Source organism: Colletotrichum gloeosporioides (genome assembly GCF_011800055.1).
Source record: "Colletotrichum gloeosporioides strain Lc1 chromosome Unknown consensus_54, whole genome shotgun sequence".
NCBI classification, from domain to species: domain Eukaryota; kingdom Fungi; phylum Ascomycota; class Sordariomycetes; order Glomerellales; family Glomerellaceae; genus Colletotrichum; species Colletotrichum gloeosporioides.
Genome location: NW_025544699.1, coordinates 433,146 through 459,017, shown reverse-complemented (window position 1 = coordinate 459,017; position 25,872 = coordinate 433,146). Strand labels below are relative to the sequence as shown.

Sequence of the window (25,872 nt, the reverse complement as noted above, 5' to 3'; positions counted from 1 at the left end):
AGTTGGTGCGCTTTTGGCGGGGTAGAGGCGCTGTCAGTCGATCCCCCACCAAAAAAAAAATTACGCCGTTTGTGTTGAGGGGGGGGTTCCTCGCTCTGCTGGCCTGAGGGTTCAGCAGGAGCGAGGGCCCCTCTTTGCTCCCCGCCCTAGCCAGTCAAGGGAAACCCTTCATAAGTCGGGGAAAAACCGGCATTTTCGCCTTCGGGCATTTGGTCAATTTGAAACGATACAGAGAAGATGTAAGCAACCCCGGAGGTCCCACGTTCGAGTCTGGGTGCAGTCACTAACAAACTCACAGTAGCATGGCCCCTGCACTAAGGATGACACGCTCAATCAAAGAGAAGCTACCAATTTTTTTTTTTTTGAGCTTTTTGCTAAATAGTCTTCTTGTTTTCCCTTTTTTTTTCTTCTTCCTTCCCTAATCTTTCCTTCGCCTTCGTAGTTCAACCTCCCATCCCAGCGACTTAAGTACGTAGATCTTGTGAAACTCTAGACGCCGTACTTTCGTTGGAGCCATGCTGTAGCACGAGCGCAAGCGCAAACGCAAGGCAGTAGAAACTTGTCTAAGGCTGGCGTGGAGTAAAACACCATGAATGGTTGTTAATCGCTCCGGATAACACATCGAGCCCCGTGTGCTGTGGCCCGCCCACGTGGCGCTTTTCGTCCAGCCTCTCCTCCTCTCCAGTCTCTATCTCCGTACTCCGTGGACCTCGCTGGATCCTGGCTGGCTGGGTAGGCTGAAGTGTCACGATAAGGGCCGCCGTTAGCCCTGGCTTCCACAACGAACCCATGTTGTCTTAATGCACGTCGTGTAACCGGCTCGGCCACTTGCAAGCCTGTATGGTGGAACGAGTAGAGGCCGATTCTCCATCTCGGCTGGGTAGTAGTCACCCTGCCACTCCTAAGTATCCAGCCTCGTGCATGCTCACCCCGCTTCCTTCACACTGGCCTTTCGAGAAGACAGCGATGGATGGGGGACATGTAGGCTTGGTGGAGAGACGGGTCAAATTTCAGACGAAGTTCACCATGCGGAGACGGCAGCGTATTTTAAATGCAGATTCATCGTGACGAGGCCCCTACGTACAGAGAGACACTAGGAAACTGAAAGTCAAAAACTAGAACCCTGCCAAATGATTCTTTTAGGTACCAGTCCGCCGCACCTTCGTGGTATTAAGGTGCCAATAGACTCGTGAGCCCTCCACATGCAAGCCAGTTTTCAATCCCACCCATGAGCCGGGGCGCGGCGTGCAACCAACCAAAGAAGCCAACCGCGCCCAGTGGCTCGTTAGGTAGCCTTCCGCGATCTATCAACAAACAAAGTCCTGATGAATCTCGAGTAAACGCCCCCAACTGGTACGCCAGATCCGTGCGTGATCGATCGGCAGACCCAAGGGCTTAGTTCGTGAAAAGAGAGTAGTCGTATCCCGTGAAGCGTAACTTAGATGAGGTCGGCAACGTTCATGGGCATCTCCTCAATCTGGGTGCTGTAGAACTGCTCAATCTCTCTCATCATGCGGACATCCTCGGCGGTAACGAAGTTGATGGCAACACCCTTACGACCGAAACGACCACCACGACCGATACGGTGAATGTAGTTCTCACGGTTGGCGGGAAGGTCATAGTTGATGACAAGGGAAACCTGCTGGACATCGATACCACGGGCCAGAAGGTCAGTGGCGATCAGGACACGAGAAGAACCGGAACGGAACTCCTTCATAATCAGGTCACGCTGAGCCTGGTCCATGTCACCGTGCATGGCAGAGACGGTGAAGTCACGGGCAGTGAGCTTGTCGGTGAGCCAGTCGACCTTCCTGCGGGTGTTGCAGAAGATAACGGCCTGGGTGATGGTGACGGTCTCGTACAAGTCGGAAAGGGTGTCGAGCTTCCACTCCTCCTTCTCGACGGCGATGTAGAACTGCTTGATACCTTCGAGGGTAAGCTCGTCCTTCTTGACGAGAATGCGGACGGGGTCGCGCATGAACTTGGTGGTAACCTCAAGAACGTCCTGGGGCATGGTGGCGGACAGAAGAACGACCTGGGTGCTCTGGGGGAGGAGCTGGAAGATGTCGTAGATCTGCTCGGTGAAACCACGCTACATTGGAGTGTTAGCAGGCAAAAACTTTTCCACGATAGTGTTTGCGAGAAACATACAGAAAGCATCTCGTCGGCCTCGTCAAGGACGAACATCTTCATGCCGTCGGTCTTGAGGAAGCGGCGCTGGATCATGTCGTGAACACGGCCAGGGGTACCGACAACAACCTGGGGACCGTCCTGGAGGGCCTTCATGTCGTCGCGAACGCTGGTGCCACCAATGCAGGCGTGGCACTCAATGTTCATGAAGTCGCCGATGGCAACGACGACCTTCTGGATCTGCTGAGCAAGCTCACGGGTGGGAGCGAGGATGAGGGCCTGGCACTGCTTGACGTTGGAGTCGATCTTCTGGAGGACGGAGATGGAGAAGGTGGCAGTCTTGCCAGTACCGGACTGAGCCTGGGCAATGACATCGTGACCTGGACATGGAGTGAGCAGAGTTTACGTCGCATTAGTTGGCGGAGTGACATACCCTTGATGACGGGCATGATGGCACGCTGCTGGATGGCAGACGGACGCTCGAAACCGTAGGCGTAGACACCTGGCACAGGCGATGTCAGCAAATTGTCGATCGGTGAGGGTATTTTGACCCAATTTTGGGCGCGCGGAAAAACATACCACGGAGGAGTTCCGACTTCAGGTCCATGTCGTCGAAGGAGTCAACGGTCTGGTCATAGTTGGACTCGATCTGGCCTGCGAAGAAGATTGTTGTTAGCGACTTGAATTCTCTTGGAATGCGCGACATGCAAGAGAGGAGGGGAAGAGGTCATGGTCGGGTTGATGGGCAAGCGTCAAAATTCAAAGGGATGGCTCGCTGCGACGGGCAACGATGGTGAAGAAAATCATTGCATCACTTACCCTCAGGCACGTCCTCAAGACCCTTGTCAGCCATGATTGCGGTGTTGTTTTTTTGAAGAGATCTAGATCACAAGCACAGCTTGGGACCTAGAAATATCGTCGCGAAGGTGGGGTTGGGCGAGGGGCTGGAAAATTCGCAAACGTCTCGTTGGAGCGTGCGAATTATGTAGACGAAGCGAAGTCTAAGAATTAAATTCTCTTCTAGATTAGATGCTCTTGGCGATAAGCAAGAGCAAAACTGAATCTAGGAATAAAGTGCGTTTGGTTGTTCGTGGGGTGACGGTGCACGTTGATTGTTCGGTGGGAGATGAAGTTTTTATCAGCGAGCTGCCAGAATTCTCGACCACGTAAAAAATTTCCTGGCGGCGGGCGGCCCCTCGAATTATGCGGTAAGCGAGGTGGCGCTAACGGAGTTGGCGGGCAGGCTGCTACCCTCCATAGCTGCACTGCGGCATGATTAGGGCACGCCCACCGTAGTGAATGGGCTTAGGTGCCCCAGGTGCCACCTGGGACTGGCTGAGAGCCGCGCTGGGAACACCGGAGATAGCTGCTGCAGAGCACCAAGGGCGGCAACTGGACGACTGGCTGGCTTCTGACCTTTTTTTTTCTTTTTTTTTTTTTTTTTTTTTTTCGTCCCCCNCTTTTTTTTTTTTTTTTTTTTTTTTTTTTTTCTGCGTCCCGCCCCCCAGACGCAGTGTGGCGGGATGCCTGCCCAAAAATTTCATCTAGGCATCTTCATGCATTAATTGAATCGTCTAGACATCTCTACCGGAGCATGTGCCCGCCACTCGTACCACCGGCGCCTGCGATGCTAGCCCAGTGACATGATTCCTGGTGCAGGTTTTGCAGCGCATGTCTCTTTCTCCTTTGTCACTGCCTCTTGACTTCCCCCCATTCTTCAGCCCATCTGCTTGCGTTTAGTTTCTCCAACGTCGCCCGCCACAGGATCTACCTGCCTGTCTAGCTTGCTTTATTAGCAGCAGGCACATGCTGTTGTTCCTGCCTTTCTCCTACAGCAGGAAACATGGCCAACGACAACTTTGTGTCGACCCAGGGACTTTCGTCCAATGACAGGATCAACGGCAATGCTGACACCGACGGTCATAGCTATGACTCAAAGCCTCTCGCGGATGCAGTCATGACCTCTGAGTCAATTCCAACTCATCCTTTGGGTGTGAAACCGCTGGGCAACCAATATCTCTCGGACCGTCCGAACGCTCGGAAACACATCGGAGTCTTCACAATCTTGCCCGATGAAGCTCTCATGATATTGCTGGAATACCTTGACCAAAGCAATTTGAGAAATCTCGGATACGCCAGCAAATTTCTTTATGCCTTCTGCCAATCCGACGAGTTATGGAAGGCTCTTTTCCTCGAGTAAGTCCATGGCACAACTTGCTGTTAGCCAGCCCTCTACGAAAGTCTAAATGGCGGCACCTCACTATCAAGCTTCAGGCCACAAGCCTTTGAGAGCTTTTTGGTCATCAATCATTTACTATACCTGGCAGTGTGGTCACGGGGGTCATCTATGACTTTGAATATGGGAAGGACAATGACCACTTAAATGTTGCGTCTGATGTGTTCTGGCTGACAGCATCCTGGTTGTGAAAAAAGTCCGGCTAACAGGTGGTTAGGTCCCACAGTTCGGGCAGATTCGACGGCAAGTGGCAAGGCACCTGGAGGTCGACTCAACTTGGACTGTCACCTGAGAAACGATGCAAGATTGATTGCAGCAACGTCTTCTCAGATGTCCTGCATAGGCCCTTTGTATGCAGCCATGTTGACCTGACACAGTTCACCTCGAGGATTCCAAAGAGTAATCAGATCCAGCGTATGGAGACACTGACTTACGAGGAGTTTGCTCACAAATGGACTGAGGTGCCGTTTATTCTGACCAGCTACATCCAGACATGGCCTGTATGTCATGAGTGGACTATGGATGTCATTCTGCAAAAGTATAAGGATGTCGAGTTTCGCGCCGAGGCAGTTGACTGGCCTTTCTCGACGTATCATGAATATATGAAGAACAGCAATGACGAGAGCCCTCTTTACCTCTTCGACAAGAAGTTTGCCGAGAAAATGGAAATCAAAATTGGCCATGACGAAGGCGCGGCGTATTGGAAGCCGGAGTGCTTTGGGCCTGACTTGTTCGAACTGCTTGGCAAGGAGCGACCTGCCCACCGCTGGCTCATCATCGGACCCGAGAGGAGCGGATCAACCTTTCACAAAGACCCTAACGGCACCAGCGCGTGGAACGCTGTTATCCAGGGAACCAAGTACTGGATCATGTTCCCGCCTACCGCACAGGTCCCTGGAGTCTACGTTTCAAGCGACAGTAGCGAAGTGACGAGCCCGCTCAGCATTGCTGAGTGGCTCCTTGAGTTCCATGATGAGGCGCGCCAGCAGCCGGGCTGCATTGAAGGCATTTGCAGGGAAGGCGAGGTCTTGCATGTACCAAGCGGATGGTGGCATTTGGTCGTCAACTTGGAGAACGGCATCGCACTAACACAGAATTTTGTGCCCAAATCCACCTCTCTGTACCAGCTCACAGAAGTCCTGGGTTTCCTGAGAGACAAGGCAGACCAAGTCACAGGCTTTAAGCAGGAAGTAACGGACCCGTACGGTCTGTTTGTCGAGCGGCTGCACCAGGACCAGCCAGAGCTGCTGGAAGATGCCATGCAAAACTTGGAGAAGAAAACCAGCCAGAAGAAGAGAAAGTGGGAAGAGGCAGTGGGTGTGAATGATACCGAAGCAAGCGGCGGGGGAGGCTTCAGCTTCGGATTCGGTGGTGATTTGGACGACGATGAGGTGCCGTGAGCGAGGAATTGCGGACGCAACGTGCCCGCTGAGAAGCCGCCGTGCGTCTCTACAACTCAGAGAGAGAGAGAGAGAGAGAGAGAGAGAGACATAACGTTACTGGTTAGCCGAACATCAAAAGCGATATTGATTTCTGATACTTGCACGTTGACGGGTGACAGAACTCCATGGTGTTCCCGATTAATTAAGACACTACCATCAATACACGTGTGAAATCCGGGGCTGAGGTTAGTGTCACTATCAGTAGATTGGACGAAGATCATCCAACCGAAGGTCACATGGTCTTACCACTGCGGCAAGTATCAGCCATCACACTCTGTGGGACACGATATAAAAATGGGTTGGTGTGCCGTGAGATGGGTTAAAGGGTGCACAGTGACTGGCTGGGAGTGTAGGCGGAAGGATAATGGCCTCCCTTCTAACAGGTTCTCGGTGAAAGAAAACCTGCAACTCGCAGCCTTGATTTCGGCGTCTCTCAGCTCGCACCCATTGTCATGGTTCAAGGCGCCTAGCTGGTCGCCTTATTCTGCAGTAGTGTTGCTGCAGGTGGCCCAATCAGATGAGTTCATCCAAAGGCTCCAAATCTTCGACCGAGGGTTGTTTGGTTTTCGTGTCCTCGTCTTCGACTCCTCGGGCTTGAGCTTTGCGTGCCTGGCCTGCGCAATTTGGCAGCCAACTGTCATGTTCCCTTGGAGCCAGGAGACGTGGAAAAGGGGAGATCTGAGCCAACCTGGGCCAGACCCGGCGAACTGCCTGTTCTATTTAATGAGGTGGTGAGTCTGAGAGAGGGGCCACCGTAGTGGAGGGAGCGACCCCACGGTCCAACCTTGATCGCTCACTGGACGGCCAGCTGGGCCGCTCCCCGCTCTGCGCTTCGGATTGGATGTCTGGAGGCAACTCAGGGGATACGTACCGATGGGCTTTGATTTCACTGACACCGGGCCCCCAGTACCCCGACCCCCGGGAGCTGTTGGCGGCCTGCTGGTGTTGCTATTACTGGCGCCGCTGCATCATCCCTTCCTCCACTGTCCACAGCAGTCGGTCAGGGCAGCTGTGTAGGTAAGGTAGTTATTGCCAGCACCACCTAGCACTGTCGTGGGCAGCAGCACCTCTTCCCTAGCAGCGGGCACCACGCACGCACCCCAAAGAGAGACCTGCCCGCGCTGCCTATCCTCCACCCACTCATCCGTACCTCTTGCAGCAGCAACAGACAGCAATAGCGCCATAGCAGGCCCCCCCGTTCCCCAGCTGGTCCTAGTCATCAGCTGAAGCCTGAAGGGGGGAAGTAATACGTGTATGTGCACCTTGTCGCCGCGTTTCCTCCACCATCCATACATACCATCATCTCCCGTCCCCCTCACGCGTGTCTTGCTCTTCGCCTTCCAACGGTCGGCAACAAAGCAGGCCAGAGCCAGAAGGGAAACCACAAACACACAAGGACCTGACTGCAACAGCTCCAGCTCGAGCTTCAAGTCTCCTTTGTGACGGAAGCATCAACCACCTCATTCAACCCGACAAGGAGCTCGAGACAATCCCTCCTCCGCCCCTGGCTCCGAAACCATGTGACGGAACCATCGAGTCCCGCCCACCATCTTCGCTCCCCGTCCCATCGCTATCCCGTTCGTCTTTCCTTCGATCACTCGTCGAGCACCTCTTACACGGACACCAAGTCTCTAGCGCATCCTTTCTCTAGTAATACCGACGTTGCTCTTGCAAGCACAACGCCTCCTCGTTCGACCTCGTCCACCGCCGCCATACCTTACCGTACACGAAGGCTGACATCCCACGTCAACTCCAACGCCAACCCTCAGCCCTGCCTGCCACTGCCTCTGTCTGCCCGTCGCCTGCCTTACGTAGTACTTGCTCCACCCCAGACCGAAGACATACCATAGACTCGCTGCCTCGCTGCCTCGCTACCGGCTCCAAACCATACATTCGCAAACAATACATATTCTTTACCGCATCATACCTGCCTGATTCTGCCCCGAACGGGCTGCGTCTCGGTCCCAAACCGCGCAATCATGGTTTCCGACGAGCACTACGAGATCTGCCTCCCTATCCTCCAGGATGCCACCCTCGAGGACGAGGATAAAACGGATCAGCTGGAGGATCTACTCCGAAGCCAGACAAGCTTGTCTGGCCCTTCATTAGACAATGCGATTCTCGATGTGTTATGGCGATATCGCGATGGCGGCGGCAGCTCAACCTCGCCTCCTCCCATCCGCCAGACCATCCTTCGACGACCTTCGCCGTCCCCATGGCGCGGCAATGCCACTCCTCTCTCTGGCTCGCCGCGCCTCGGGGTCAGTCCACTGGCACCTCCCGGCTTCGTACCATCTTTCTCGAGAACGAAATCGTCAGCCGCCTCTCCTTTTTCTTCTCCAAGGCCGTCTCCGAGACTTGCCTTCGCGACCCCCGTCATACCCAACAGCCCGAACCTGAACGCGTATGAGTTCGCCAACGATAGGTCCCCTTCCCAGGAAACTTTCGGCGATTACCAGACCGAGAACGTAGAGTGGCTCGTCGCAGACGATGCTATAAGCATCACCTCATCAGTCGGGACGTCGAGTGGTCTGAACGCTGCCGCCCCCGAGTTCTCGTCCATGTCATCGCAGCAGGCTGACATGTCTCCTTACGATATGCTTCGCTCAATACTCGGTCAGACGAGAACTGACGATGAGATTGAAGCTGCTCTTGCGCTACATGGGTACGACCTGAGCGCAACGATAGTGTCCATCATGGAGAGCCAGGCGCAAGAGAATGGATTTAGCGCTGCGTTGCACCCTGATGACTCCAAGACTTCACTCATTGGCAAAGCTCTAGCTGCAGAAGGCCGCCCAACCACACCTGCTGGTGGTCAAAGATCAGGGGTCATTTGCAAGTTTTACATGTCGACCGGACAATGCCTACGGGCTGATTGCCGATTCAGCCATGACCTGAGTAATCACCTTTGCAAGTGAGTTGACATATTCTAAACATTCGATAAAGTGATGACTAACAGGATGCATCAAGATACTGGGTGATGGGCAATTGCTTAGCTGGCGAGACTTGCATCTTCTCTCACGACCCGGCGCATTTAATGAACAAGCTTGCGTTGGATGGCTCCAGCACTCCGCCAACAAAGCAAGCCAACAACCTGGACTTGAACTCTTTCCCGGCACTTCCCCCGGGCACCCCGGAACATCTCGGTGGTTTCGCTGGAGGCGTCAACATCACTGTTGGAATCACACCTCCGCCTGGTTTGAAGCCCTTTTATCAAGACCAAAGCCCAAGGCCCCGATCTCGTCCTGGAAGCCGACACCAGCAAGCAAGGGAACCTGTAGCCCCGTCGCTGGACGACGCAGACGCTTTCCCAACGCTTGGCTCAGCTGCAGCAAAGCAAGGCAAGAAGCATCATGGAAAGCGCGGTGGGCACGGGCATAATCACAAGGAAAACTTTGGCCCTAGTTCTCTGGCTGAAATCGTCAAAATGTCGCCCTCTCCGAGTTCTGCTTCCCTCCGCCAAGACACAAAGAAGCTCGGTCGAAATGGGAGCTCCACGAATATTCGAAATGGAGAAAACAGTGCCGCGGCGCAGGCAATTCCTAACCCGAAACACATTCCCTGGCTGGAGACCGGGGAGCGCGCCAACAAGGCATACCTCAAAGCCAGACAAGAGGCCATCAAGCATGGCGGTCTCCGCAACAAGTTCCTTCAGAGGTGAGTCAAAATCAGTGTCAGCGGTCCAAGGGAAGAGCTAATCATTTACCTAGCGCCGCGCAAGCTTGGAACCGCAATGACGCAAGGGCTGCCAAAGCCCTGAGCCTCAGAGGTCAGAGCGAGAACGACCTCATGCGCAAAGCTCATAGGGAGGCTGCTCGTGAGTTGTACGAGGAGCGTAATAGGGGCAACGCGAACAGCCTAGAGATCTACGTCGACCTCCATGGGCTTCACCCGGAGGAAGCAGTAGAGTACCTAGAGCGTGTGTTGATGGAAAATGTTAAGGAGAGCAGATCGATCTACGCCATCACTGGTACTGGGCATCATAGCAAGAACGGCAAGGACAAAGTGGGTAAGGCGATTCGCAACTTTCTGAATGAGTGGAGGTACGCCTACCGCGAATTCTCCGTTCCAGGAGACCGCAACAACATGGGAGGGATTCTGGGCATTGATGCTCGAAGCTACGACAAGTCGTTGGCTCGCGAAGGGACGTCGAGTGCGGATGAAAGCAAGGAGGAGGTTGACATCCTGAGTCAAGGAGTGGAGATCGGGGATGGCAAGGTTAGGCTCCTGGTGAGGGACCCTCCCAAGGGTCCTAGTGGGCGGCGATGACGAAAGTAGAACGAAAGAAAAGAAACTAGAAAGAACGAGTAGAAATGTCAGAAAGACGCTCCAGGGAGCGGTTCTCCCTTTTTCAAATCTTTTGAGTCGGCAGTACCTAGAATGTAAAGCGTTTGGCAGAATGCGGCGGTGAGGTGCCGGGTAGAAGAGCCGCTTCGTTCTGAAGTTCATGCAGGGAAGGAGCATCGAAAGCTTCCAGCTTGTGTGGAGCCCCGGGCTCTGGGGCGGATTTAGGCCGGGCGCTCGGTCGGTAGGCAAACCGAGCCGGACGGGATGCACAGCTGTCGCTGTCGCAGCTTGCCGCCTGCCTAGTGCCGCCTGCTGCCTCTGGCAATTGCCGTTTTGGGGTCGTGCGGACATGCATCGAGCCCCCTGTATGCCAAGCGATTGAAACCGTCCGCAGGAACGTGAGACACCTTCACTGCGTTTGCCTATGAAACGTTCCTTTCCCGTTTAACGCTCTGAGCTGCATCTTCAGTCGCCTCGCCCGTTTGCTTTCGTTGAGGTTCCTCATCACTAAGTTTACAAGTTGTCGTAATGCTCAACCTGCCGTTTTGCTCATACTTTTGAGAGGCGCAAACTTCGAGAAGCTGTGGAATCCCAGTAAGATAGGTCGGTACCCAGTTGCCAGTCCACCGCGCCTGAACGGGACCCGCGCGTCGTCGATCGAGAATAGAAACCTTGGCTGACACTACCACCTTTTGCGCAGCTGTGCCAGTGGCTTAGCTTACCTCATCGCTTGTAGGCTTGCAAGTCAGCGCTTCGAACGTCGCGACCGCGGTCTCGTCCGTTCCTCTCCCTCGACAAAGCTCTCTCCCACACCTCATCCTAGTTTCCTTCTTCCTGTTTTGTTTTCATTCGAAATGGCTGGATGAGTGCCGAGCCTATCAATTGCGAATCACACCTAGACTAGAACAACGAACCCCTCGATCCGCCCGACTGCCCCGCGGCACACCTCATCCGGAGGCTCCGGTCCCAACCCAGTGAACCGACCGTCCACGATGCCGGCCGACTACGAGTCCGCAGCGCGGGCGCTTTCCATCTCCCCAAATCCTTCATCCCCAGAGGACCGCAGCGACATCCGCCCGCCATGGTCCACGTCGCGATCATCCCGCCGCCTGTCCAGCGCCCGCTTTGGCAACCGTAAGACGACCGCCCTCTCAGCCGTCAACCGCGCGATCCAGTCAGCAGTCAAGACCGGTAACAGGTTATGGACCATGTACCTCGGCCTCTCTCCCGTCCAGCGTGTTGCGGTCGCTGTATTCCTGCTTGTCGTCAACGTCCTCGGCCTGCTCTTTCTCATCTACTCGCATGCAATCTTCAAGTGGCTGGCTCCGATATCACAAAAGTGGAGGGCGCTCCCGGGAGGGTGGCTGATTATCTGGGCCTTTACGTTCATGACGGCCTTCCCGCCCATGATTGGGTACAGCACGGCCATCTCCGTGTCAGGCTTCGTCTACGGCTTCCCGTTGGGTTATCCGATTGTCGCGACGGCGACGGTGGCGGGCAGCTTGACGGCGTTTTACACAAGCCGAACGATATTCAGCAGCTACGTCCATAGGCTGGTCGGGCAGGATCATAGGTTCATTGCGCTGGGACAGGTCCTGAGGAAAGACGGCATAAAGATGTTGACGGCTGTGCGCTTTTGTCCCTTGCCGTACAGTTTGTCCAACGGCTTCCTTTCGACCATTCCCTCGATCAAGCCGTGGGCTTTCGCAGTCTCGACAGCTCTGGCAAGGTAAGCCTCCCTCCTCCTGCATGTATTGTCACAACGCAACGACTAACATCAAAAAGCCCCAAGCTGCTTGTCCACGTCTTCATCGGCAGTCGCTTGGCTCTTCTCGCTGAAAAAGGCGACGAGATGTCCGCCGGTGGCAAGGCCATCAACTATATCTCCATGATCCTTGGCGGCGTCGTCGGTCTGGTCGTCGGCTACGTTATCTACAACCGCACCATGGCTCGCGCCGCTGAGCTGGCGCTGGAGCAGGCCGAGTCCGAGGGCGCCGTAGCCCCCGGGAGAGAAGGAGCGCCGGATTACTTTGACGTCGAGAATGGCCTCGTTGACCCCGAGGACGTGGCTGCGCTTATGGACGACGACGATATTTCGCTCTGGGCCCGCGAGGCAGTGGATGACGAGGAGACCCAGGTTGGCGGGTACTATGACGATGACGACGACGACAACGAAGGGGACGGCCTCAAGGGGCAAGGGGCTAAACACAAAGGTGACAATGCCCGGGATGAGGAGAACACCGGGTTCAAAGATGCGGATTAAGGCGTGGGTCGGCCTATACGCCGACCGTGGTAGACTTAGAATTGGACTACTAGACACCAGGCGCATCATGAAATTAAGTAAAATGAACGTAGCCAGGAACTCAACGCGTGAACTATGTCATGACCAAGTATCTCATATTTTGTGTCTTGTGGTATCATACGGACGAGTTCTGTCTGCTATCCCCTACGTCCAATCATCCCTTTTGCCCGGACTTCGTCAATCTGTACGTAAAACTCGTGCTACGCCACGGAAGCTCGAAGGTGAAGTGAAGCAATGTATCAAAAGTCCCATCCCAACGCCTTCGCTAAAATAAGACAAACGCCTCCATCCCGATACCAAAACCGACTGTTGTAACTGCGTGTGAGAAGAAAATGTCGTAGGGGACGGCGGAGAAGGATTATTGCCGTCCCTGAAAATGCTGCATGAATTGTATCGCTTGCTCGATAGGGTAACCAATGAAGACAGGTCCTGTGAACACCATCTGAGGGACACCGCCAGCGAGGGGTTGCTTGTATGCATCTAGAGGCGGGTTTATGAAGGCTGGCTGAGGCGGCGGAGGACTGTGTGAAGTCTGGGGCTGGGGCTTGACTGGTGTTGAGGGGAGTTCCACCGGGTCTGGCTCTGGCTCTGGGTGCACGAAGGTCTGCTCGCCGGTGTTGGGCGTCGGAGAGGTGAAGCCCATAGCAGCCAGCTGAGCATGGTCAAACGGGCATTTACCTCCAGTCTTTGGGGCAGACCCGGCGTGGTCGCTCGTTCCGTTGGGCATGAACATGGGCGCCGGCGGCGGTGAGACGGGTCGGGGATCTTCGCGGGGCGCGGCCATTGCCGCCATCTTTGTATGGTCGAATGGACACTTGCCAGTCTTCGCCGGGATGTCCTCCGGTGTCTCCCCGACGTCTGTGCCCGATGGCATGAAGACAGGAGCAGGTGGCGGGGACATGGGAGGCCGTTCGTCGCCATCCAGGCCGTTGCGTTCGTACACTGGAACGGAGATGCCCCACGGTCGGCTAGGTGACTCACCTACCCGAACCTCCTTCAGGGGCCGATCGAAGTGACTCTGCCGCGCCTCCTCGGCATCCTCCAGCGCCGGCAGCGACTGTTCGGCATCGTCAGTGGCGGTAGCAGTGACGGCCTTTGCCCAGTTCTCAACCCTCTCGTTCGACGCCCGGTCAATCTCTTCCTGCTCCTGCTGAGACGATGGCAGCATGGGCTGGTGCAGCGCACTAAGTCCTTGTATCATGTTCACCAGGTTGCCGTACTTTGCATCTAGCTTCTTGATCTGCACCTCGTTCTTCTGGTATCTCCTCACGCAGACCTCATGGCTGCGAGGCAGTTCGTGCTTGTGTGTTTCGACGTAGTGCGCAATCTCTTCGGGGGAGTGTTGATCGAGGTAACGGATCGGGCACTTCGCGGGCGAGCCGCCGTTGGCAGCTGCCTGAGACGTGGATTCTTCGAGCATAGCAGCGCAAATGGGGTCGGCGGAGTGGTGTGGCGTGGGGTCCTGCGACCCGTTTTCCGCGCTTCGCGCATCACGCTCGACGGCGCCATCCACCTCCGCCGTCTTTGGTGCGGAGAAAGGACATTCCAGGTGTCCCTTCTTGCCCTCGATTGTAAAGTCCTGCTCGAGCACAGTCGACATGGAGGTTCCGGTTTCGGCTTCACGGGAAGAGGTCTGTCTGCTAGAGTCGCTCGTCTTGCTCGTTTCGCCGACGGACGACAGTTGTTGGGCGACGCGCCGGCCGTCTCGGATGATGAGGGCGATTTGGTTCCGGGTGTCCAGCTTATTGCGCTTCGGGAGAGGGACTGCTTGGGAAGCTTCTTCGAGAGATGGATTTGCTAGTTCGGGAGGCAGCTGTAGCTTTGCCAGTACTTCTGAAATCTCGGGAGCAGCAGGTGCATGTTTGTCGGCGAGGTATTGGTACTGAAGGCACTGTCGGGTCAGCATGAGTTATCACCGAGGCTGGCCGGACGACGAAGCAAGAAACATGGAGCCGCAAGTCAGGAAATGGTAAAAAGTGGTCGGTCTTTGCTCCTAAGTAGTATAGAGAAGCTCTTGATCTAGAGCTAAGGTTGCTCATCATGCAAGGCAAGGGGAAGGGGTGCGTGTGTGAGAGTGTCGCATGGCGCCGGGCGGCGGCTGACAAACCCACTCGCGTGTGTTTCGAGGGTTCTCCGTACCTGTTCGTGAGCGAACCTCAGCTTGTGCTCCAGGATCGTCTTCCTGTCGGTCAGGATCTGGACTTCATCGGCGAGGGCGTTGAAAGAATCAACCAGCGTTTGGGTGAGATGTATATAATTCATCCCACTGTTTGTGACTTCGCGATCGGAGCATGTGGGATGTGGCATGAAGGGGCGGAGGGACGTCTTTGATGTTTGGAGTGATGGGGAGACTTTCGTTTCGCTGCCCATCTTTGCCGCCAGGACGCTTGTCCCCCGGACAGTCAGTCACAAAGTGGGAAGGGCGACGGGGCGCGCGCGGTCCATGGGCTTGGAGTCCCGACCATATTTTGCCGAGCCGAGCAACGCTTCGAATCCTAGGCGTGGGGGCTGATGTCATTGGCTGACTATCGGCGCCAAGCTTATGTAAGAGGTCTAGACCGAGCTGTACCTCGATGAAAGTGAGCCTATCAAACCATACCTTCTAGGTAGGCCATAATTACCCAAAACTCAACCAAGGCGAAGCCAAGAAGAATTTGGTTACTTTCAAGACTGTCCAAAATTCGATAATCATTCCGTCGTCCTTGGGATGCAATATATAATATGCTTTCGGCATTGGGACTTGGCAAGTCTCCTGCCTGAAGCCCATCAACAGACTTAAGACTAAGCTAGCCAGCCAAGTGAGTGATAAGTTACTAGCAGAGCTTAGAATCCACTCCACTTGGTATTACAGTATGTTTTCAGGGTGCATCAGAGGACGACAGCTGATGAAGCTACTCATGCACTTCCAGCCTGCACTAATTCACACTTGTTCTTGCACAGCTTCGACAAATGTTGCTTTTTGATCGTGCTTTCCCGCAAGAGATAACCCGCAGAATCTAATAAGACTACAGCAAAGCATATTTATTGGAATGACATCCAGGAAGATGAAGTTTCGAGGCAAGAAGCAGCTTGTGGGGTTTGATCGGGAAATTGCACTGTGTCCTCCGGCAAAGGTCGCCGCTGCTTACACTGTGCGAAAGCCCCAGTTGCCGTTCTGAGAAGGTGCGACGTCTCACTGCACTTATCTCATTCAACGACTGCGCGGGGTTGCCAAAGTCGCTCAAACCATCGAACTTACAATCTGCCACGTCAAGCATTCTTCTCTGCAAAGATCAGTTCAGTATTTTCTGTATCTTTCCTTGGGGGTTTTCAGTTCCATCATGGCGTCCAAAGTGATCAATGCAGCAAAGCTGCTGAGCAAGAGATCCCATGTCATTCCAGGTAAGTTCACCCAGATACCGTCTCGTCGCGTCTTATACGCATAGAAACAACACTAACGCATCTCTAAGGACAATTCCTCGTATCGGAGCTCTTCTTTGAGGTACCCAAAGACTACAACAACCAGTCTGCAGGCGTCCTTAGGCTCTTCGGCAGAAGTGTCACCAAGCACGAGAGACCCGTAGTTGCCCCGACTGAGTCTGAGAAGAGGCAAGCTGAGCAAAAGCCATGGATGGTGTTCCTGCAGGGAGGACCCGGATTTGGCAATCCAGAGCCTCAAGACAGCCCTGTCACCCGTACCGCACTTGATCGGGGATATCAGGTTCTGTTCCTCGACTACAGAGGCGTCGGCCTGAGCTCGCCCGTGTCAGCTGCTGCTCTAGCACTCCATGGCGATGCTCAGAAACAGGCCGATCATCTCAAGCTGCTTCGTCAAGACAACATCGTCAAGGACTGCGAAGCCGTGAGGGCCTACCTCACAAAGGATTTCCCGGAGGAGAAGAAGAAATGGTCCCTTTTCGGACAGTCTTTTGGTGGTTTCGTCATTCTGACCTACCTCTCCAAGTACCCCGAAGCTTTGCGCGAGTGCTTCCTGACTGGCGGTCTTGCCCCCGTCGGCAAGAAACCGGAGCAGGTATACGAAGCAACCTTCAAGAAAGTCATGGAGAGGAACCACGCCTACTACGAGAAGTACCCTGAGGATATTGAGAATGTTCATCAGGTGGCCCGGTTCATCCAGAATAAGAAAAAGATCAACCTCCCCGGTGGCGGCTTTCTCACTGTGCCTCGGCTGCTTACCTTGGGACTCGCATTCGGCGGCCACGGCGGTCTCGATTCTGTCCACAGCGTCATTCTCAAGTTGAAGACAGACCTCGAGAATTTCGGTTTTTTCACCCGCTCAAGCCTCTCCGATATTGAGAACGCCACAGGATTCGACAACCACATCATCTACGCTATCCTCCACGAGGCCATCTACTGCGAAAAGCCAGGCTGGGCTTCTGACTGGGCGGCTTACAGAGTCGGCAAGTCTTTGGAGCAGTTCTCCTGGTTGGCACAAGAGCCTACAATCTCCGAGGTCGCCGGGCCTCCCCTCTTCTTCTCTGGAGAGATGATTTTCCCGCTGCACTTCGAAACGTATCCGGAACTGATTGAACTGCGCGAGGTCGCCGAGATTCTCGCCAAGTTTACCGACTGGCCCGAGGACCTGTACGACCATGAGCAACTTCGCAACAACGAGGTTCCTGTATATGCCGCCAGCTACATTGACGACATGTACGTCGACAATCAATTCGCCAGGGACACGGCCGTCCTAGTCAAGGGATGCAAAGTATACGAGACGAATCAGCTGTATCACTCTGCGCTGCGCTCCAAGACTGAGGACGTGATGAGGGAGCTCTTCAAGCTGCGGGACAACCCCATTGACTAATCTGTTCTCCTCTACATGTTTACAATGCCAAGGGCACTTTAGATGGGTATCTTTGATGCTGTCTTCCTCCAAAAGCCGCATCTCTTTTCCAAATGGTCCAACTCAGCGGTCGCAAAACCCGCGTCCACAATTGTCCATTCTTTTTTTTCTTTCAGGGAGGGCACTCCGGCCGCCGTCGATGGCGACAGTTTGAGAGCGTTAGGGTCACCAATCTGGAAGAAGGATGCAAAAGCGCCTGAAAGTGTTAGTCAGAGTAGCGTTCAATGAGAGCTTTCTCGAAACGCCTACCAGCATAGCCTTGGTAACGGGCTGGATCCGTCTTCTGCACCGCGTTGACCTGATTCCACTGATTACTGTCAGTTGGTTGCCCTTTCCGTCGATCGAGATCAACTTACCCAAACGGTATCACTGGCGTGCTTGGATGGGTTGAGCGAATACTCGCCCAACCACCCGCCCTTTGAGGCCGAGCCTGCGAACCAAAACGCAGGGCACGACAACACAGCGTCCCTGAAAACAAGACCAGCCCTCACATATGTGGTGTTATATGAGATGGTCTCCGTTGTTCCGGCCGGGGGGTAGAGCTTCTTCACGGCCTCGATCTCGCAGTCACCAAATCCGGGAAGAAATCCTCTGAGCCATTTCTCAAACGACGCCTCACTCGAATTGAAAGAAGGCGACCCCGAACCAGCCTCGCTCTGCAGCCCGGGCGGGATGAAGTTCTCGCCCTCATGTGTGTTGTGAAGCGCAAAAGCCAGGTCCATGTTCACGTTCCCCTTTTCGGTTGCCTCGCTCAACGGTTCCCGCAGAAACTCCCCGTCGATCACGGGCGACCACGTAAACGAAGACGTGTTGTACTGATGTGAAGTCGAAATCGAGAGGCTGGCATCCCGGATCGTTTGCACCTCGGCTTTTTTCAAGCATGTCAAGCTGTCCGCTCCAGCACAACCCGTGCGTCTCGCAAGCTCATCGTAGAGAGCCTGGGCCTCGGCGCTGTCGTAACGGTACGTCTTCGGCCAGAACGGGCTGCTCGCCATCGCCTTGCGGAACAGCTTCTGCTTCCCTCCCCTGCCGAGTGCCTGGGCGAGCACGCTACCCCCGCCGGCCGACTGGCCCCATATCGTGACGTCGTCCGGGTTTCCACCGAACTGCGCAATATACTTTTGTGTCCATTTCAGCACGGCTTCCTGGTCGAGGACTTCGCGCGCAATGTCAGTATTTTCGCCATGTTATATTCCAACGAATCTACTTACGGCCCGGGTTGAGGTCGGACTTGGGGTCAGCAGCGATTTCTTTGCCTGGGAGGAGGCCGAAGGCATTCGTGCGATAGTTAGGATATACGAAAAGCATGTCTGAGGCGTCGGAGACGTTGAGGATCGGGTAAGCGGATGGCGGGATCGAGAAATAAGCACTGCCTTGAATGAAACCTCCCCCGTAGAAAGTCACACTGTCGGCGTTGATGGTCAGCTGGGAGACGACTCTTTTCGACGCCAGAGACTACTTACACCACTGGCTTCAGGGGCTGCGATTTCGTCCAGGGACGTGAGTAGAGGCCAAGATACAGACAGTCTTCGGAGCCATTGACCTGCAAACCCGGTTTTCGTCAGCCTACACCGTCCTCTGACGACTTTCGCTCGCATGGGAGCCAGAGACTCACCGTCCGCTGCGGGCACATGTCAAACGGCTGGCTCGAGTCATAGACCCCCTCGATACTCTGCGGCGGCTGCGGTCCACGGAACCGGTTCTCTCCCACGGGCGGCGCTGCGTAGGGAATCTTCTGCCAGTACGAAATGTTGTACGTCTCGGAATACGCACCCTGGAAGCTTCCGTAGTCCGTCTCGGCGAGGAGATGCGTCTGCATCTGGCGGGCTTGTGCCTGGGGGAGCGCAGCTACGGCGCCGGCGGCCGCGAGGGCGGTGACCACCGCGGTAGTGAGTGTCGACGGCATTGCAGGGCAGGAGGAAACACAACTTTCGAGCTCCCGGGGGTTCAGCACCGTGAGGCCAGTCTCACGATGCCCGGATCCTAAGGGCTACTTGGCGGATATATACATGGCCAGCTTCGCAACGGCTTCGGCCCAAGACGAAGCGACGGAACCGGGGGGAAGGGGCGTGATCCCAAGGGCATGGGAAATTAAGCAAAACCTAACCTCGTCATCCGAATCCAGGCTAACCATCAGGAACTGGTGCCGCCCGTCCTTACACTCTGGTTTAGGCTCCGTCTTGTGGGGTAAACAACACCAATGGTGGGGTTCCGGAGCTTGAACCCCAGAATCGTGAATAGTTTGCGGGGACCCCGGGAGGGGGGCTGGGCTCGGTGATTCTCCCTAATCATGTACCGAAGCTGGATGCTGCAATTTCTCCGCACCGGACGAGCTGTGGGTTGGTCACGCACAACACCATCTCACACGAAAGAAAAAGAGATGGGTTGTTCTTCACGGCTGAAGGGAACCACAGGTCAGCAAATTTGCTATGAAGCTAACTGCACGGCATCATCTGTGACGACATTCGGATGCAACGGCATCGGGGTCATGGGGAAAACGTGTTTGTTGCTCTGTTTCGGCCCAACTCAATGAACCACCCCTGCCTTTGGACCAGGAGTGATGAGTCGCGCGGTTCTAGTTCAGTTCCATGATACCATCGAGTACCACCTCATATCAATATATCACATGCGCCACAGGAAAGGGACCTGCATACGCCGATCGGATGAACGGACTGAGGCGCAATAGTACACTCTGGGGTATGTTATTCTGCTTCAGAATGATGGGGTAACAACCACACAGCAATGGTCCCCTGTGGATGGGAAGCTGGGATAATACAACCCGCTGGAAGGGCTCCATCAAACAAACTTTTGCCTCAACAACCAACGTTACTAGACTACATTTTGAAACCGAAAACACTTCACAAACACCATTGGACAGAATATTGACAAAAAATCAGTGTTCGTGTTTCTGGTCCCAATAGCAAGTAGCCGTGCCATGCGCACGAATAGAGAGGAAAAGATCACGTCGCTCCTCGTCGGACACATCACCACGGAGCCGGGTGCCAGTGAGGTTGCGGTGGCGGTGGCGGGGGATGCCGCATATGCGGAGGCAGAGGCGCGCCGACCGGCCAGACGGGCATTGGATGGGTATGCGTTGCTCGTTCCATGGACGGAAGCGTCCTGCTCCCCATGTCCTCTTCTCTGCGCATCGCCGTCTCGCGGAGCATCAGGGCCGCCACCTCCGGGTGGCCGATCAAGAACTCGGACGTCTGCTGCGGTGCTCTCTGCCACAAAAGCGGCTGCAGAAAGCCGACTCTGGCAAATACCATCTTCAACAGACCGTCGGACTCGGGCACTCCTGAGTACAGCTTCGAGCACAACGCCAAAACGGCCGGCTGGGCTGCATCGGACCCGGCGGACTCGAGCATGTCGACACAGTGACGCATGATTGCCGTTTTGAAGTCGTCCATCAGGAACTTGTTGGCGGTGATGTATACGTCCAGGCTGAGCTCATACGTCAGGAGCCAGGTTCGCATGTCTTCACCCCGTATACGATCGCCATCCATGAAGTCCTCGTTACCCGACGCGGCATTGTCAACCGAGGGTGTTGAACCAGGCGGTGTGAGAATCTGGGGCCGACTGCGACGCCGGCGGTGCGGAGGGATGAATGCTGGCCGCGTGAGAGGCACGGGAGGCCCTGGCATCATGTGCGGCATGGGTCCGCCGGGCATCGGCCTTGAGCGGCCGACGCCACAATTCCAGCATGGCGACGTGAACCCGGTCGTGGTGGTGCAGCGCGGACATCTGCAATCTGGGCGGTGTGCGCCGGGTTGCTTGCGGTTCTGACGCTCCCATTGCCGCTCTCGCCGCCGTTGCCGCCGCTGCGCCCGTAGTCGACTTCTAGCGCTGGCATCACTGGCCTCCGACGATGAAATTTCCGATTCTGATTCGCTTTGATATCCGATTTCTTGTGCTTTGCCCCGGGCCGACTCCTCCTGGTCCAACGCCGATGCGGCGGGCTTGATAGGAATGAAGCTTTTCTGGTAAAGAAAGGCGACGAGAAAGTGGAATATGGCGGGGTCTTCTTCTGGAAAATCCATCGATTGTGCCTCGGCCTCTTTGAAATCGCCACAGAGCGCTTTGCGGAAGTATTCGGTCGTCACCAAAATGTCTCTGTGAACTTGAAAAATCTCTTGGTTTGGGACTCGGCCAACACGAAGCGGAATAATGGCCGAGTTGTATCGGCCATCTGAGGATGTCAACCACAAGTCCTCGCGAGGGCTGGGTTCGTCTTTTCGCTTCTTCTCCTCGAATGTGTCATCAAGGACAATAACACTCGGGGAGTCGGCTGTTGATGTCCTCATGACATCGCCCAAGGTCCGCACAACATCTCCTGTACTGCTGCTGCTGCTGCTCCCCCCATTTGGACCGCGAGAGACGGCAGACATTGAGAAAAACGCGCTCGACACACTATTGGTCGGTTCCTTCGGTGTGGTGGTACCGGTCGGCGGTGGATATCGAGGATCGTTAGCAACCTTGGAAAGCTGACATGAATGGCCGGAACAGGACTGCAACCAACAAACCGGAGAGAGACGTTTCCAGCGGCATGGATGAGGTTCGAGGAGCGACGGGCTTCATATAGGCTTGGATTGCGCGCAAGACCACCAAGGTCAGGCAGCCACACCACTGGAGAGGTAATAATTATGCACAAGTCGAACAAGACGCGGACGGATGAGGGTGGGTAGCTCGGTGGGCGGTGGCTGTCAGACCTTTGTTGGCCGCGCCCAGCAGCCTCGCGACCGCCAACCATGGCGAGGCGCATCTGGGTCACTAGGAGTCCGCCGGCCGAGTCCCATTCGGGACATGGTCGATTTTTCTTTTCCCGCTGCGTCTTCTGCTTCCCTGCTGTTCCTGCTGTGTAACTAGTGCATGAACGGTTCTATCGTCGCATGGAAGAGTCGAGTGCATGTCAGGTGTCACCTACAACTTGGTGTCGGCTTGACACCATTCGCCAGTCTCCGTCAGTCGCAACCGAAGTTCTGCGCCTGTCTCTCCCCTCGGCCTTGGTGCTTGGCTAGCGACTTTTCTCGGGAATGCCACCCACCTCGGTCTGCGTTCCATCCCATGTCTTTCTTTCTTGTGCCTCTTGTCTGTTACCTATGGCTTGGCCCTTGGCCCCGCGCAACTCCGGAACGGGACGCACGCAATCGCCGCACCGCACCGCAACGCACCACCATCCCGTATTTGTCCATGTGACGAGCCAATGTTGCTTTTTCACGTCTCGCGCCGTTGACACCCATCTTATTCTTCGCCGACCTGACGGCGGCTTTTGGGGCATGGCCTTTGTTTGTTCCCGGCCGCGGCTAGTCAGACCACTGAGAAGCTACGGAAAGTCTAGAGTGGCGGTGGGAGTGGAAGCGGAGCTCTATCACAGGCTGTCGATCGCGTTAGACCGGTCTGCGAAGGACGTCGGCGGGGCTGCCGTCCGATGCAATGCAGGTTGGGCGTCTTTATCACCAATAATTGACGGGTGTGCAGCGGCATGCATACATACATACGCATCTGCGTCTGCGGGAAGTGGTGGAAATGCGCCTATGAGCGACACCGCCAACTGCCCGGGTACGATGCATCCAGTAGGCATGCAAAGGTCATGCTGCAGCCCAGGGGCTGACCGCACCAACCCGCTTTCTCCGGTCCCTCTGCCCGTTTGTTGGTTTGCATCATCCTTCTTCCTCATAAACCTCTTGTTGCATCTGCATTTCTGTTTAATCTTGTCAGTTGCGGTGTGCCAAATGTCGTCACCGTCCTCACTTACGCCATAGTCGGTTGGCCGAGTTCGAAATGACCTGAGCCTTGGCCATGAGCTTCTCCTCATACTTGATATTCTCCTGCCCTTTGATTCGAAGCTTGCTCGGTTGCGCCTGTCTGGTTGTGAGTAGTGATCCCTTGATCAGGTGGAGTACCTGCTTGCCTGCATAAGGATAGGTAACAGTTCTTTAGGATCTGCATTCGCAACAGCCGCGACGCTTCGAAAGCCGTTTTCCCAGAAAACTCTCCTGTTTCACAAAGTTAGACACATTCCCGACGTGACTTGAGGTCGCGCAACGTACGCGGTTCGGCTCTTTACGAAGGTAATCTGTGCTAAGGCCAACAAGTCCGACTTTGCGCCTGCTCTCAACCGATCCGAGAAATGGTCCAACGCAGCAGACATGACGCTGCACCGTACGATTAGTGATCTGGCGTGTTGTGCAGACCAAAGGACGACTCACCCCCAGCCCATATGCTCACAAAATTTGATCATACCAGCTGCGAACCCGTGGCAGGTCTGCGAGAGGTTTTGAACCGCGCCACGAGGCACATCGTACTTGCGCGCAACGGCGTGGACCGGCACTTCGTTGCACAAGTCTCGTAACTGAAAGGCCAGGTAGAACCGACGGTGTACACGGACGATTTCCTTTTCCTCGGGTGTCGTCTCCTTCAGTGTACTACCTTGTGCCCTGATGACGGTTAGCGACATCGGAAGAAGGGTCGACACGACTTACAATCGGTTGATCACAGCACGTTTAAGCCCGAGAAACCCGAGCACGCGGTGTCCGCTATCGTCCAAGTTTTCCATTTCGTTGCGGAATACTTGCCAATTGATGTTGGTGCCGAAATCGTGGACAGGGGTGAATGTGTAAAGAATATGCATCTCGCCGTCCATTACGAAGGCTTGGAGCGCCTTCTCCAATTCTTTGTGAATAAACACTCCATCATCGGGATCCAAGGCAGAGGCTACGATGGCGTGACCTAATTTCGTGGGTTGATAGTTGCCGAGTATGTCCGCCGTAATGAACCCCATTGATTGGAGATTCTTGAGACTCGTCTCAACACATTCTTGCAATGGCTCCGGTGGTCCAGCGTGTGCTAGCAAGGTCTTTCTCAAATAGTCATCCAGGGCATCTTTACTAGTTGCAAGCCGTACCGCGATGACCTCGAGTAACGCCCTGGGATAATTAGCTTAGTCGTAAAACCTTCGACGCAACCTCCTCACCTCTGTATGCGCTGCTTGTCTGTTATCAAGCCACTCGTGATCTGGGGCATGTCTGCATGCATCAGGTCCACCACCTGCTCAAGATCGTCTTTTCGACAACATAAGTAGGTTTCTCCGACTTCGTCTTTGCCCTTGCGACCAGCGCGTCCGCGCATTTGCCGGAGCATAGATGGCCCGACGAAGTCTCGCCCCATGCGGGCATTATGAAGTATAACCCTTCGAGCAGGTCTAGCAAGTATTAGGTCACGAATCAGTCCATTTATTCGCGGAACCTACAAATTGATACCCGCAGCAAGGCTGCAAGTAGCTATGCATACTTTGATGACACCGGAATCATAGGCACTGGCAATGATCTCGCGCTCCTCTGTTGTGAGTCCAGCCTATAGAAAGATCAGCAACCCGGTTCAAAAGCACGAGGCGGCAGACCTACGTCTAATGAACGATCAGCCAATGCTTTGTATAGTGGTTTGTATAGAAAGCGCTCAGGAAAACTCACGATGGAATGCAACTCCCGCAGGAACCGTCTCTTCGAGGACAGGGTCTATTCCGGTTCCGAGACTTCGCAACTCAGCAAGTAGATCGATTCTTTTGTCAACCAGGGCAGGGTCAAGTTCGTTTGAGGCGGGCATAACCCTAGCGATCCAGCGAGCATCTGATTCGCACCCAGGACGACTGCTCGCAAAGACCAACACACCGTAGCCAGACCTGGCAGTCTCGCTGGCAAGGGAGACAACTGCATTCAGCACGGGATCTTTGAATTCCTTGTGATCTGACGACTCGATGCGCCTTATGGCCCTGGTATTTTGGAGCTGTTGCGTCTTCAACTCATTGGCCGTTTTGAGCAGCTCGCTCGTTGTGACGGCAGGATAGATGTTTCCTTCGTAGACGAGATGCTCCTCGATTGGCACCGGCCGATACCGTGTTTCGTAAGAGTGAGCTCCCAGCCAATTAGCCAAAAGGTTGATGTTCTATAGACTAAAGTTAGGAGACAGCCTCAGATGAAGCTCGGGTTTCTACGCAATACTGACAGACATCGTAGCGCTCATGCCAATGATTTGGACTGGTTGGGGTAAACTGAGCAACTTTGTCCCCATGAGTTCCATGAGGTATCCGCGGTGGTCATCATCGATCATGTGAAGCTCATCTAAGACGACGGCTTTCAAGTGCTTGATCGAACAATCGTCGATGGCAGTGTTTACAAGTGCATTCGCCTGTTACTCGCATTTAGTTGAAACATACATCGGTGCAGCTGCGGATCACATACCTTTTCGATTGTGCAAACACCAATATCGAAATCCGCCCATGTGGGCTTGATCTTGCTACCTCCAAAAAATCCAATGACTCTGATGGAATCTTCGTCGGCACGCCGCCTCCAGATCCGCTTTTCATCGTCAATTTCGTCTATGGGCTTGGGCATCCCCTGAACGATGTTCCGAAGCCATCGTACTTTCTCTTGTACGAGAGCAACGTAAGGCAGCACTAGCAGCACCTTTGCATTCTTTTCTTCGAGAACCCTCTTCAGCATCAGCACTGTGACGGGGTTAGCAGGACATCTCGGGAATGGCATGATAGGAGGGTAAACTTGCCATCAGCGACCAGAGACTTTCCACCACCGGTTGGGGCACTATAGACAAGATTTCTCTCCCCAGACAAAAGCCC

General features: G+C 54.7%; 8 protein-coding genes across 8 annotated transcripts; 3 read left to right on the top strand and 5 right to left on the bottom strand.

Moving 5' to 3' along the window:
- Positions 1-1,438: 1,438 nt before the first annotated feature.
- On the bottom strand, positions 1,439-2,983 carry GCG54_00004631 (ATP-dependent RNA helicase eIF4A; the record flags this gene model as incomplete). The annotated part of the gene is made up of 5 exons (XM_045404677.1): positions 1,439-2,092; positions 2,152-2,510; positions 2,564-2,632; positions 2,710-2,784; positions 2,950-2,983. The coding sequence occupies 5 exons, from the start codon at positions 2,981-2,983 to the stop codon at positions 1,439-1,441; spliced, it is 1,191 nt and encodes a 396-aa protein (XP_045262620.1).
- A 990-nt stretch (positions 2,984-3,973) lies between these two features.
- On the top strand, positions 3,974-5,766 carry GCG54_00004630 (F-box protein; the record flags this gene model as incomplete). The annotated part of the gene is made up of 2 exons (XM_045404676.1): positions 3,974-4,326; positions 4,584-5,766. 2 exons carry the CDS (start codon positions 3,974-3,976, stop codon positions 5,764-5,766), a joined length of 1,536 nt encoding a protein of 511 aa, XP_045262619.1.
- Positions 5,767-7,787: 2,021 nt separating this feature from the next.
- Positions 7,788-12,358, top strand: GCG54_00004629 (Golgi apparatus membrane protein tvp38; the record flags this gene model as incomplete). The annotated part of the gene is made up of 5 exons (XM_045404675.1): positions 7,788-8,722; positions 8,779-9,465; positions 9,519-10,038; positions 10,995-11,824; positions 11,881-12,358. 5 exons carry the CDS (start codon positions 7,788-7,790, stop codon positions 12,356-12,358), a joined length of 3,450 nt encoding a protein of 1,149 aa, XP_045262618.1.
- A 397-nt stretch (positions 12,359-12,755) lies between these two features.
- On the bottom strand, positions 12,756-14,767 carry GCG54_00004628 (uncharacterized protein; the record flags this gene model as incomplete). The annotated part of the gene is made up of 2 exons (XM_045404674.1): positions 12,756-14,279; positions 14,537-14,767. The coding sequence occupies 2 exons, from the start codon at positions 14,765-14,767 to the stop codon at positions 12,756-12,758; spliced, it is 1,755 nt and encodes a 584-aa protein (XP_045262617.1).
- A 950-nt stretch (positions 14,768-15,717) lies between these two features.
- Positions 15,718-17,201, top strand: GCG54_00004627 (Proline iminopeptidase; the record flags this gene model as incomplete). The annotated part of the gene is made up of 2 exons (XM_045404673.1): positions 15,718-15,778; positions 15,847-17,201. The coding sequence occupies 2 exons, from the start codon at positions 15,718-15,720 to the stop codon at positions 17,199-17,201; spliced, it is 1,416 nt and encodes a 471-aa protein (XP_045262616.1).
- Positions 17,202-17,239: 38 nt separating this feature from the next.
- GCG54_00004626 (Para-nitrobenzyl esterase) lies at positions 17,240-19,146 on the bottom strand (the record flags this gene model as incomplete). The annotated part of the gene is made up of 6 exons (XM_045404672.1): positions 17,240-17,436; positions 17,490-17,547; positions 17,597-18,396; positions 18,452-18,645; positions 18,704-18,783; positions 18,856-19,146. 6 exons carry the CDS (start codon positions 19,144-19,146, stop codon positions 17,240-17,242), a joined length of 1,620 nt encoding a protein of 539 aa, XP_045262615.1.
- Positions 19,147-20,224: 1,078 nt separating this feature from the next.
- Positions 20,225-22,301, bottom strand: GCG54_00004625 (uncharacterized protein; the record flags this gene model as incomplete). The annotated part of the gene is made up of 3 exons (XM_045404671.1): positions 20,225-21,650; positions 21,764-22,102; positions 22,165-22,301. 3 exons carry the CDS (start codon positions 22,299-22,301, stop codon positions 20,225-20,227), a joined length of 1,902 nt encoding a protein of 633 aa, XP_045262614.1.
- A 599-nt stretch (positions 22,302-22,900) lies between these two features.
- On the bottom strand, positions 22,901-25,780 carry GCG54_00004624 (Helicase and polymerase-containing protein TEBICHI; the record flags this gene model as incomplete). The annotated part of the gene is made up of 11 exons (XM_045404670.1): positions 22,901-22,941; positions 22,996-23,105; positions 23,171-23,236; positions 23,291-23,395; positions 23,450-23,677; positions 23,723-24,166; positions 24,214-24,429; positions 24,490-24,577; positions 24,710-25,181; positions 25,242-25,424; positions 25,478-25,780. 11 exons carry the CDS (start codon positions 25,778-25,780, stop codon positions 22,901-22,903), a joined length of 2,256 nt encoding a protein of 751 aa, XP_045262613.1.
- Positions 25,781-25,872: the final 92 nt, after the last annotated feature.